Raw genomic sequence first — 13985 nt, 5'->3', positions numbered from 1 at the left:
GAAGAGAAATTATTTCCATTTTCCCTCGTGTGACTATGGTTGGATGTGATTCTAAAACGAAACCAAACTAAACCTTCTGGTTCACACAAAGCAACGGTGTAGATACAGGGACAAAAGAGTAACAAAGCCTGTGGTGTTGAGGCTGAGCCCCATCCTCTGTTTCCAGCCACGCTTCCACGAGCCGAGCAGGGGATGATGTCCTGAACAGAACAAAAGTGAAGGTCAGCCAACAATTGGCCTTCAGCTTCCTTGAGCCCATGAGCACTACCTCCCTGACAAAAATTCCTGGTTTCTTATCAAATTGTGAGCAACTTTTCTAACAGACCAAAATTTTACTGACGTTGTATAAGTTTTCTGTTGCTGCCACACACAAAAAATACCACAAATTTAGCAGCTTAACCAACACAAATTTATTATTTTATAGTTGTATAGGTCAGGGCACAACAGGAGTCTCACTGGGATAAAATCAGGGTGTCAGCAGGTATTGCTTTCTAGAGGAAATAATCCACTTAACTGCACTTTCCAGTGGCTAGAGGCTGCCAGCATTCCTGGGCTCATGGTCCCTTCCTCCATCTTCAAAGCCACAATATAGCATCTCTCTGATCCTGTTTCCGTCCTCGAGTCTTTTCCTTGGACTCTTTGACCTCCACCTTTCGCATTTAAGGGCCCTGGTGACAACACTGGGCCCACCCTGATCATCTAAAATAATCTTATCTTAAAGTCAGCTGATTAGCAACCTTAATTCCATCTGCAACCTCAATTCTGCTTTGCCATGTAACCCAACATACTGGTAGGTTCTGGGGATTAAGACTAGACGTACTTGGGGGTCATTATTCTGCCTGCCACAGACGGGTATGTAAATTATTACACATGTTATATTTTCTACGGTTTTATTATCTAAGCTATTTTTTTCCCACCTGATAAAGCATGAACCAGCAAGAGCAGGGGACCTTTCATGAAATACGTGCCCTATAAAAGCTTTCAGTGTTCTTTTTGATGTTAGAAGCATTTGGATACCTGAAGATTCTCATAGCCCTTATTATAATCCTTTTTTCTTTTCCATCAGCAAATACTTTCATCTTCCTAATAGTCACAGGAAATATGATCTGCGTCCAATTTATCTTTCAGCAATCTGCTTTTTTTTTTTTAACCACAACATATACACTATCAGGGGGTTTCAGTCATAAACACTGAAACCTAGAGAAAATCTATTTAAACTCATCTGTTATAACAAAAATCTTAAGAAATAGCCTTCGTTTTTTAAGAAACTCTCCCCCAGTCAGGATATGCAATAGGTCTGTATTTTGAGCTAGAAAAGGAAACAAGCAATGTTGGGATTTCCTGAAAGCTTTCCCACTCCGTGAGTGGGATGAGCATCCTGGAGCCAACTGACAAAAAAAATCTCAACTTTTTCATGCATGGTGGGACAAAAGGTTCTATTTCTACATTTTTGGGGGGGAGTCAGGAGATGGAGTTACTAAAATAAATTAAGAAAAATGGCATGGCATTATTTTGAAAAACTTTCCCATATAAGTGATAGAAATTAGACATAAATAACTCTTAGAAGAAACAAAAGTACAGAAAAATCGTATTATGAGTTTAACTGTAACATTTACTATAAGTGTTACTATTGTAAGAGAATAGCACCTGGAGGTGCTGTGGTCACCAGTGGAAGTTGCTGTGAGGCCCTCAAAGTAGGTTAAACTCCAGTATCTGCCCCCTAGAGCTCTGTCTGCTCATAACCCCCTCTCCTTGGACTTGGAAGAGCAGAGGGAAGATATTAGAAGGCTTGCCTTCTACTAAAAGGGAAGGAAGGAAGGAAGGGACTCTCATGAGCACTACATGCCAGCACAAACAGAAATATTTGGCAAGTGCCCAGTCTAATTCCAGAATTAAATAAAAACACTTAATTGTTTTTAAGTCAGGTTTTACAAAAAGTACGTAATTTGTAACATATTGTATGCATCTCAAAAATGCTTACCCAGCTTCTCATGCTAAGGAAGCATTGGAGAGCTGAATGGGTTTGTGTTAGAAGCTACTGAAAGGAGGCTTCCTACGACCACCTCAGGGCTCCCAGGGGAAGAAAGGTTTTTCTTAAAAGTGAAATTCAGTCAAGAAAATGAGAAGATCAGCCACCTACAGGGAGAAAAAAGTTGCAAAATATATCTGAAAAAGAACTGCTGATTCAAATATACAAAAACTCAACAATAAGAAAACAATCAACCCAATTTTAAAATGAGCAAAAGAGGACTTTCAGTTCCAGGCTAGCATGCAAGGAGCTTAGAAGCAGCCACTCGATCCTAATAACAAGTAAAAAGCTGAACAAATTGAAAAGTCAGCAATTCTTCTTAGACACACCAGAGAAGTGAGGTGAAAGGATAAACCACTGTCCCCAAAACTGGAGACGCAGGCAGGCAGACGCAGAGAATTCCCACTTATTGGAGCAGAAATCTCCACGGGAACCAGTGCCAGGGTAGAAAAACCTGAACTGTAACTGGTGAATTGCTGGAGCGCCATGTGGACACGTCTGCAGTATAGAAACTACAGACAAGCCACCACCGTACTTCTGTGAGGTTTACCTCCAGGAGCTTGAAGGTACTCACAGTAAATATCAGAGAAAAAAATCTCTTCCTGCTTCCAGCAAAGGGAGGGGAAATGGAACCATTTGGAAATATCCCAGAGCACTCCTAACAAGACCTGCTCTTGGGGGAAACTAGTTAACCAGGCCCTGACCTGCTGGGGTTTTATCAGAGCCTAACCCACCTAAAGGAAAATATCCATCTCCTGGCCTCCCCGAGCCATCCTTTCCCTGAGGGAGAAAAAATAGACAAACTCAGAAGCACTAACAAAGGTCACAGTCCAGTGCACAGGCTCATCATAAGACTCAAACCTAATCACAGGACCATAGAGCAACGGACAGTCAACTGATCTTCGACATGACTGGCGATGAATCTACACAGACTTTGCACCTTTCACAAAAGTGAACTCAAAATGGCTCATAGAACTCATGTAAAACATAAAACTATAAAGCTTCTAGAAGATAACATAGAAAAAAACCTAGATGACCTTGGGCATGACAAAGATCTTTTAGGTACAACACCAAAGGCACAAATTATGAAAGAAAAAAACTGATAAGCTGGACTTTGTTAAAATTAAAAGCTTCTTCTCTGCAAAAGACAATATCAAGATAGTAAGACAAGCCAAAGGCTTGGAGAAAATATTTGCAAAAGACACATCTGATAAAAGATTGTTGACGAAAATATACAAAAATAAACCCTCTTAAAACAACAAGAAAACAAACAACATGATTAAAAAATGGGCAGAAGACCTCAGCAGAGACTGCACCAAAGAAGATTCACAAATGGCAAGGAAGCACATGAAAAGATGTACAATATCATATGCCATTAGGAACTGCAAATTAAAAATACAATGAGATACTACTATACAGCTATTAGAACGGCAAAAACCCAAAACGAAGACAGTATCAAATGCTGGCAAGGATATGGAGCAAAAGATAGTTGTTCATTGCTAGTGGGAATGCAAAATTATATGGCCCTTTTGAAGACAATTTAGCAGTTTCCTACAAAACTAAAGATACTCTTCTCATTTAACCCAGCAATCTTGCTCCCTGGTATTTACTCAAAGGAGCTGAAAACTTATGACTACACAAAAGCCTGTACATGGATGTTTACAGCACCTTTATTCATAATTGGCAAAACCTGGAAGCAGCCAAGACATCCTTCAGTAGGTGACTGGACAAACAACTGTGGTCCATTCAGACAATGGAACATCACTCAGCAGTAAAAGGCAATGAGCTATCAAGCCATGAAAAGACATGGAGAAGCCTTAAATGCATGTTACTAAGTGAAAGAAGCCAATCTTAAAAGGCTGCATAGTACATGATTCCAACTATATGAAATTCTGGAAAAGGCAAAACTATGGAGACAGTAAAAAGATCAGTGATTGCCAAGGATTGGGGTGGGGGAAGAGAGAGATGACAGGCAGAGCGCAGAACTTGTAGGGCAATGGGAATACCCTGTATGATACTATAATGATGGCTACATATAATTATATATTTGACCAAACCCACAGAGTGAACCTTAAGGTAAACTATGGACTTTGGGTGATAATGACATGTCAATGATTGCAACAAATGTACCACTCTGGGAGGGGGGTATGTGTGGGGCCAGGAGGTATATGAGAACTCTCTGTACTTACCACTCAATTTTGCTGTGAGCCTAAAAATTCTTTAAAAAATAAAGTTTCATTTTTTTAAAAGTATACATTGAGCCCTCACTGCCTTGACAATAATGGTATGAGTCTGTAGATTTATTTGTCTCTCCCACTAAAAGTAGGCAGAGGCTGGGTAATGTTCCAGTGCAAGTGCTTATAACAGGCATGAATAATAACCATTATTTATTTTTTAGACAAATCGTTCGTAAGCACCTACTGCCAAATAACATTCCTCTCTAAGGGTGCAGCAATGAACAGGACACACATGGTTCCCCGCCAGGGAGGCAGTCAGGAAATAGCAAGATAAGTAAGAAATGTAATTTCAAAGAGTGGCAAGTGTCATGAAGAGAGAAAAACCAATGGTCATCGGTTAATCACTTAGTATTTGCCAGCCACCGTACTAAGAACTTCATATTCATATACCGGTGCGTCACCTTTTCCATATGAAGGTGTTACTACGCCAGGTGTCACAGAGCAGGGCTTTAAGATAACCATCCCACAGTGGTAACATATTTGCGAAAATCCTCCCAAGCTTTCTCATCGGCTATCCCTATCCCGCAAGAAGAGCCCTCTGTTGGAAGGAGCAGATTCAGGTCAGGGGATTTGGCCTGAGCACATCAAATAAACAGAAACACTCCAGGCACACAGACCCAACAGTGACAAATCACGGGAGGCAGAACGCTTGAAAAGAGCTCCCAAGGCAGAAAGGGGGGGTCTTCATGGTCTTCATTCCTGCTCTGCCACTTACTGATGGAATGTTTCTGTGTCTCAATATTTGCATCTGTAAACAGGGGAGTGATGTAATGATAAATGAACTAAATGAGATAATGTCTATGAAAACGCATGGCAAGCAAACATGGGAAGAAATAAGTTCAAAGACCCACTGAATTAGTCTCGTGTCTGTGACCTGAGCAAGCAAATTCAAGCCAGATTGGTCTTAAAGCATAATGTTTACGGATGGCTTCCACCTTAATGCTCTCCAGAAGTCCTCCGCTGGTAGAACTCACTTGAAATAAAGGGGTAATTCAGACTCCTGCTCAGTCCTTTCCAAGCTGCGGCCTGAGTGCCATTAGTGACTTAGCGGAAGTTTCTGGGGACCCATTTCAGCCCTACTCTGCTTGTTCTTGGCACTTTGCTTACTTCTGATATCAGAGATGCAAAATGCGAGAATCACCAAGAAATAGCTCCAAGGTAGCTAATGTGACAGCTGCCTGAAGACAAATCTAGATGTTTGTGCAAATGTCACTTGGTCCTCAGTGAGGATCACTGGCTGAGTTAGCTCTCCTTACATTTGACATTGGGTACTTTCAGAGGAAACTTACTCCCTTACCTTTTTTTTTTAATGGTGCGGTGGGAAGATTTATTTTTAAGTGGAATGTATGTTTAAAGTTAGAGAAGATAAAATCTCAAAGCCCCAACACAAACAGCTAAACCACAGTCAAAAACTTTCTCTTAGACTGAAAGGAAGCCAGTGAGCCCTAGAATTAACTCTGGGCCATGGTGAGAAGCACAGAAAGCAGGATCCTTTGTGAATTGCTGATCACCCCAAGTACAGGGTAAAGCAAACACACGGAATTAGCTATGTGGGACTTTAAACCACTGTCTACTGGTCAAACACAAAGGCTCATACTAGCAGAATAAAAAAAATTTATAAAAAGATTTTTTTTTAAGTGACAGAAAACAAACAGTTCCACAGGAGAAAAGCCACGTGATTGGAAGTCTTAAGGAAAATCAAAGCTTGACTTCAAACAAGCTTTTCTCTGGAGGGAAATAAATACTGCAGCATCTGCCTTCAATCCATTCTTGACTGGTTAGGATTAGCACATCCTACAATAACTTTTCAGTGTCAATTTCACAAAAGATAAGCAATCTATTATTATGAAACCAAGAGAAATTATTTTAAAAGATACAACAGAGACTCACAAACAATTCTACTACAATTTCCTAAAAAGGAAACAGTATATCGCCTAGCTGGAGTGGCTCAGTTGGTTGAGCATAGTCCCATTAACTGAAAGGTCACCAGTTCGATTCCTGGCTGGGGCATCTGTTTAGGGTTGTAGCTCAATCCCCAGTAGGGGCAAGGCAGCTGATCAATGTCTCTCTCTCTCCCCCCCCTTCTTCTCTCTCTAAATCAATAAAAACATTAAAAAGAAAATAGTGCCCTAGCCAGTTTTGCTCAGTGGTTAGAGCATCAGCCCTGAAGCGTCCTGGGTTTGATTCTGGCCAAGGGCATGTACCTTGGTTGCAGGTTTGATCCCCAGCTCCAGTCAGGGCATGTGTGGGAGGCAACCAATCGATGTGACAGCTCTCACATCGATGTCTCTCTCTCTCTCCCTTCCACTGTCTCTGAAAAAGCAATGGAAAAAATATCCTCAGGTCAGGATTTAAAAAAAAAGAAAATAGTACATCAAGCTTATCTTCAGAAAAGTTAAGTTCAACTTAATTGCTTACCTCCCAATTATAGACATTAAAACTCCTCAAAATCAATTTAAGAACCCAGTGTTGCACAGAATCTGAATTTTGATCAAAATGAAACAAAGATTAACATCTGGTCACAAGATCTAAGTGTGAGTAGGAAATAGAGCGAGGAAGAAATGTTCTTGTTAAAGTTTGTACATATCTGGACAACTCCAAATTTCTGCAGAGGAAGCAAAATAAATGGGATTTATTTCTCTGAACTTCTCAGAACATGTCGGTTTCATTTTTACACCACCTTGAGTGGTTGTCTACTTGTTTCATATATGTAAACCTTATCTTTTGCAGTAAAGTATTAAGTTCTCAGGGTGGATCCAGGTTTTGCAGGGTCAGCATATGGAATCCTTGGGGTCCTCTCAAAGGAAAGGAACACAAAACTATGACTACAAACTGTGCAGAGGGCACTGCAAGTGAGGGTCCCCAGAGGTTCAGTACCGGCAGCTTCACCGTAAATTCACCACGAGGGTGAGAAACCACCAAGCCTTATATTTCTGTTTCATCCATATGGTGTTCCTGCAGCAATGGGTATTTTACAGACATTCAGTACTTATTGATTCCACTCGTCTCAGAAGCAAGGAAAAAATACGCTATGAGATTAAACTCAAGGCCAGGCCCTGGCCCATACAAATGGTTCAAGGTAACCGTAACTCTTCATTCAGTTATACCTTAAATGACAGTTTGAATTAAATATCACTTGAATTCATATTGATTCTGTTATTTAATAATTATCTAGTTAATATTTTAAAAATCCAAAAATGTCTACGATAGGAGAACAAAGAGAAGATTTTTTAAATCATCAAATAAAAGCTGGATGTCCACAAGTCACAGACTAAACACTCTAGTTCCTGTGTGTCTGTCCACTGTTTGTGGTGAACAGCTGGAGCCCACGTGCGCTCCCTTACTGACTGGGGCCATCTGTGGCCTATAATCAATGGAGTTACCCCAGAACTAGAAGAGGTCGCCCATTCCAAAAACAACTTGCAGGAGTCCTGATGTGCTGACCTATTTCCTCCTCCTGCCTGCCAACAGTTAGCATACTGCAGCCTTTTTATAAATACGGAATAGCAAAGAGAAAATTCACATAACTCTTCAGGTTCTATTTATAGGTGAGAGGTATTATACAAGCAAACAAACTATGAAAAAAAATGACTCACTAATCCCACAGGTTTACCCTTCAGGCTTACTATTTAAGTACTGCTATGCAAAAACCTTCAGGACTTCCTACGTCCAGAGTTGCCATAACCAGATCAATGGATGATGAGGAGAGACATTTTGTGAATGTTCCGGAACATACAGAACATTCGATCCAAAGGACTCCACTCTGTACGCACCCATGAGGAAAATATCTTGAGAAAAACCCGCTGTTATCAATAACCTTACTCCCATTGGAATAGAACTTGATTATTAAAAGGCCTTTTTTAAGACTGATAGATATAACTGCATAAAAAATATTTAAATGTCTTCATAAAAAAGAATGTTAATAAACAACTTTCAAACCCAAGGGACAAATTAGAAAAAAATATTTCCAACATATGATAAGCAAAACATCAATTTTGTTAATATACAAAGACTTATAATTAGACAATCAATAATTAGATGACAGTAGTCCAAAATAAAAATAAGTAAAGGATATGAAAAGGCAGTTCATAGAAAACACAATTGCCCTATCAGTAGTTTAAAGAATGCTAAACCTCACTCATAAATGGAAAAAAACATACATTTAAAAACAACAAGTTGTTTCTCAGGGGCCAGATCGTGGCAGGGGTGGTTTCGACGGCAGAGTTAGCAAGGGTGTGGGGAAGGTGAGGAAGAGGCACTCTCCTCTGTGGACAGGAGTGTGACTGGCGCAGCCTTCTGGAGGGCAATCTAGCAATACCTTTCACATTTTAGAGTGCTTGTATATTTTGACCTATCAATCACTCTCCCATGAAATTACTCTGTGGAATTCTCAAACAGATTCTCAGAAGGTATATATTCAAAGACACTCTTTGCAGCATTGTTTAAAATTCCAAAAAAAAAATTAAAAATTAAAAAAACCTGGAGAGAGCTTAACTGTCTGTCCATAGAATAATCAATTCGATAACTACTATAAAGCCACTAAAAAGAATATGATAACTTCTAATTTTGAAATAACAATAGTTTACATGTGAGCTTTCAAAATGCCAGCCACTGTTCTAATGAGCCCTTTACATATGTTAATTCCCTTAATGAACCAATAAATCTCCAAGATACACAGATAAGTAAAAAAAAAAAATTTTGCAGAATAGACTGTGTACGATGATTCCATTTATATCACATTTAAGTATATAATCTATATGTAATAAATGTCATACACAAGATACGCATCTATATAAATGTGCACATATGTATACGTACATACGCCCAGAAAAATTGGGGAGGAGTACAGAAGCCATGGTGTGCAGCGATCGCCGGGAGCAGGGGACTGGGAAATGGGACCAGAGGGAAGGGAAGTTTTTACTTCTCATTTTTATAACTTTCGGAACTGTTTGAACTTCTCACTACATACATGGATTACTTCTAGTTTTGAAATCTTAATATGTGTTATCTGCCTAATTAGATTATGGTCTATTTAATTCTTTTCTTTGTACTTCTATATATTTTTTAAACCTAGTGAAAGTTATTTGGGAAAAGGTAGCCATGTGAGAAAACATCCATGTTTCTTTTTACACCCTCCGATAGTGTAAGAATATTGAACATGAGGACATATTACTGTCAGTTTTTTTTAATCTAGTTAAAAACCAGTATTCAACAACTCCAACAAAAACATCCTATCTCATTTCCTTTCTTATACAGGAAACCCCAAAATATTAGGATTTGGATGAGAACTCTCATGCTTCTAAAACAATTGCCTGGCTTATTTTTCAAAAGACAAAGTTCAATTACAAATCAAACAAAAATAAAGTGGGAAATACAATTACTGGTGTATGAATTACAACATACACTGCTCTACTATATATAGCATGTGACTTAACAACATAGATCAAGGAGGACGTTTATGTGCATATCCCTAAAGCAGCTGATGCACAGGGATTGTTGGGAGTCGTCATCATCATTCTTACAGCCCATGAGCTGCTTCCTCTGGATTTAACACTGAGCCCCATGCTTCACACATATCAGCATGTTTAATTCTCACGACAACCCAATAAGATTTCTAGTTAATCATTTACTGGAATTATATAAAATTATAAAAACATGGAGAAAATTTTACAGTGGCAAATAGTAACTGAAATCTCTTAGTAATCGGGGTCCAGATTTATAGCATACACTCCTAACTCTTTTATAGATTTTTATGAGATATCTTCATCAGGAACAGACTATAAAGTGGCTCCTGAATAATCTCCCTGTGGTTTGCTCCACCCCTCCCAGTTAATCCTTCCCCATACATGCCCCTCAGCACACCAAATGCAGGTGATTCAGAACCTCGGCCCTCACTCTGCAAACAGCCCTACATTTCTGTCACCTCTCACCCGCCTCCAGATTCTTACCTGTCCAGCAGTAGTTCCAACACTTCTTTAGTGGAGGCAAAGCCTCTGTACGTTGACAGGAAGATGCTGATATAGGTGAAGTCATTGTCCCCGAAAGCTGTCAGCAGATTCTCCACCAACTTCTCCAAGGTGCCAGCTTTTATGGTCCTGATCTTACAAGTCTCATACTGGCTGACTGTATGTCCAGGAGGGAGCTGGTCCCCTTCCACCTGTACAATAAATGCATGGTTAGGAGCAGGAGAAATTGACTCCCTAAGAGAAAATTGAAAACACTGAAATAGTTGAATCAGAGCCGGTCATGCTTTCCCTTGCTCTATTTAATTTCCCTACAAGTCACGTAAGGCCATCCCCCCCCCCCCCCCCGTGGGTGGAGTGGAGTGGAGGGGTTGGTGGTTGGTGGTGGAGGTGCAGGAGTTGGTGGTGGTGGGGCGTGTTCCCTTCCCGTCTAGGAGCACAGGTATTACTTCATCATGGTTACATTTGCTTCTATTTACTATCCTATCGAGAATTAGGTTACTGGCATATTCTATCGAGGATGTTCTCTATGACCTGAGGATTGAGTTTAGCAAATGCTATCAATCATTTCCTTAGTACTGTTCCATGGTAAGTTTTTAAACTCACCCTTTTTAAAAATATTTTTATTACAGTTTGCATTCAACACTATTCTGTATTAGTTTCAGGTATACAAAGTGTTCCCACCAATAATTCAAGTGCCCACCTGGCACCATACATAGTTATTGCAATATTGTTAACTAGCTTCCCTGTGCTTTACCTTAAATCCCCAATCCTATTTTGTAACTACGAATCAGTACTTCTTAATCCCATTATCTCATTTCACCCAGCCCCCAACACCCCTCTCTCCTGGCCTCCTCAGTCAGTTGGTTCTGGTATCTGTAAGTGTGTTCAAGCTCACTTTTTTTTCTTTTTCTTTTTCTTTTATTTTTAATATATCTTTATTGATTTCAGAGAGAGGAAAGGAGATGGAGAGAGAGAGAGACAGAAACATCAATGATGAGAAAGTCATCGATCAAGCCCACAACTGGGCATGTGCCCTGAGTGGTAATCGAACCCTGATCGCCTGGATCCCAGGTCCACGCTCAATCGCTGAGCCACGCCTGGCCGGGCTTCAAGCTCACTCTTAAAGACAGCTCCTACAGTGGTGTTCTGGAGCTGGCTCAAACTTGCTTTGGACAGCTGATTGCTAAGTTTTTAGGGTTTGTGTGAGCCAGCTGACACCATGGTTATAGGTTGAGAAATCAGCCTATGTAGGCATATGTTCTCCATGGAAGTCTATGGAGATCTGACCATGACCTGACGCTCTTCAGTCCATGGGAGGCAATATACTTTCTGATTTAATATTGTCAGCAATCTACATAGCTGACTGAGAAGTGGCTGCACCGAGCAGCCCTGGGCTGACCTCTGGGGAGTGATGGAACAGGTGGGTGGGTGCGTGACCCTTCCTTCTGGAGACTTGAAGTGTACAAGAGAAGACATTTGTTCACGAGAAGTAACTGTCACATGAAAATGAAATTGTGACTAATACTTGTAGGTATAGCTGCATGCACCTTGGAGACACAAACCATAATACTTAAGAGGTGATTAATGATAAAATCTGTAAAGCTTAAAAATTTAGTATGAAGGGAGAGAATTTGATTAAAGAAAAATATGGGTGTGTCTTACATTCTGCTTATCAAATGATATAGAGATGCAGTATTCAAAGTTTAACTTGTCCTTCATAGGCGCTAGGGAAGATGACCTGCCCAGAGAATCTTTTTCTAAAGCAAATAAGTATTCTAAGTAATGCGATTTCTCTGAATTGTAAGTTTGAATTGTTTTATATCAAATTCTTCTAAACTGAAATAATCAGACATGTGAAAATTAAAGAAATGGGGTAGAGAAGAGAGAACTGAATCTCTGAATGGTGACGTGCTTACTAAGCAGCATACTTGCTTTTCCTTCGCCTGGCCTGTCAGCAAAGCCCTGGAAGGAAATTAGCAGGCGATATACTTTCTGTAAGACCAAAGCGGTGGCGATCGCTGTTAGAAAGGGGTCAGAATAGTTTAATGTCACCATATCTAACTGCTAACAGGAATTAAAATGAACACTCCAGCTTGTGTGCTGGATGACTTTAGTTCTTATTTAATTTTGAAAGATACTTTTTAAGTTTACTAAAAAGAGGGATCTGGTGCAGGCAAAATACCAAATGTTCCCGTAGGCCTGCTGCCTCAGATCATGGCCTAGTAACTGTTCTCGATCACTCTATCTGTAGTTTCAGAACAGGCCTACTGATACCCATCTGTCTCCCAGGAGCTTCAATTAACTTTAACCAGAAGCAGTAAATGAAACAGGTATATTGTTTCAAAGCCTAATTACATTTTTAACTACTTGGTACAGTGTTGCCCTCAGTGTGTGCTGTAAAACACTAGTTCCAAATCAAAAGGTGCTGTGGTCAAGTCTGGGAGCTATAGAGTTAAAGTTAAATACATTGCTTGACTTTAGAATCTCCTGAAGTCTTTAAAGCACTAACATGTTATGAAACTCCAAGAGAAAGATGCGGTATGTGACATCTGTGAACAAACTTCCTTTTATTCTCACAGCATCTCGCAGAACGTTACAATGAACAAAGTTTGAAAAACTGTTAGCTTAGTAAGTCACTGTGATGCATTTAAAACTTCATTCATATTTGCCACTTTTCACTTAAAAAGAAGAAAAATACTTAAAATATAATGTTAGTTTTTATCTTCCAATGCCTATAGTTCTTTGATCTCTTTCTTAATACCAAAATGCAGAGATGTTTTGTGAGTTTTACTTAGTCATTTCAAAAGACCTGATCAAAATACTTAGCAGCCTGATAATATTAAAAAGCGTCGACCTAGGATCCAGGCGATCGGGGTTTGATTCCCGGTCAGGGCACATGCCCGGGTTGCGGGCTAGGCAGCCCATCAATGACTCATCATTGATGTTTCTATCTCTCTCTCCCTCTCCTTTCCTCTCTCTGAAATCAATAAAGATATATTTTTTAAAAAAAGCGGTTGTCAAAGAATATACTTCGGTGTCTCAGTCTGCGGGAATATCCAAGCTCTAATTCTAAGCCAAGCTTCCTTACCTGGTGGCCCTGTCAGGGTTCCCTTACCAAACAGTTCTGTAAATTGATGATTCTTATTTTACTCTCAATGCAAATTCCCATTTAAAACTAAACCTTTTCTTACTGAGAGTAATAAGTATGTAAAAGAACGAATTCTTCACTGAGCATTGATGTGGCCAAAAATTTAAACACAGAGAAAAATGCTTGTCAGAGGACCTGATGGAATGGGTCCCTTTTCCTGCCAGAAAGCAGCCTTGGCAGGAAGCCACGTTCCCTCTTGGGAATGGGATCATGCTGCTCATTAACCCAGTCGCTTCCTCTCAGCCGGCCTTTTCCTCTGAAAAAGCTCTCAGTCCGCACGCCTGATCCTCCTAAGTCCCTTTAATGGTTTTTGCTCCTCAGTGTTTGCATCTGTAAATTAGGAAGAACCGAGTTTGAGCTCACAGAATGGCTAATCAAATACTTAGACTATTTCTATTTAAAACACCTTCCTCTAAGGGCAATGAGTGAGCACCAATGACCGTGTCATGAACTGAAGTACAGGGATTGCTCTGGTGCCTAGAGTCACTCTCCCCAAAATCAACAATGCATGTCAAGGAGGCAGAGCACTTGCCCAATGTCACCTTCTGCACATCTGCCAGCACCCTAGTACTTATTTGCTACAGCAAAGGGAGGACCAGGTGTTT

At 40.1% G+C, this 13985-nt stretch overlaps 1 protein-coding gene across 2 annotated transcripts in view; it reads right to left on the bottom strand.

Moving 5' to 3' along the window:
- The window catches only part of RGL1 (ral guanine nucleotide dissociation stimulator like 1), a 187920-nt gene that overhangs the window by 58145 nt on the left and 115790 nt on the right, over positions 1–13985 (bottom strand). For both annotated transcript variants that reach the window (XM_081122379.1, XM_081122380.1), the window contains one exon: positions 10215–10423. In XM_081122379.1, coding sequence (XP_080978505.1) covers positions 10215–10423 — 209 coding nt within the window. The remainder of the gene's footprint in view (positions 1–10214; positions 10424–13985) is intronic.

This window comes from Miniopterus schreibersii, assembly GCF_964146895.1.
Source record: "Miniopterus schreibersii genome assembly, chromosome: 19".
NCBI lineage: Eukaryota > Metazoa > Chordata > Mammalia > Chiroptera > Miniopteridae > Miniopterus > Miniopterus schreibersii.
The sequence above is the reverse complement of the archived record's forward strand: the minus strand, read 5'-3'. Positions and strand labels throughout refer to the sequence as shown.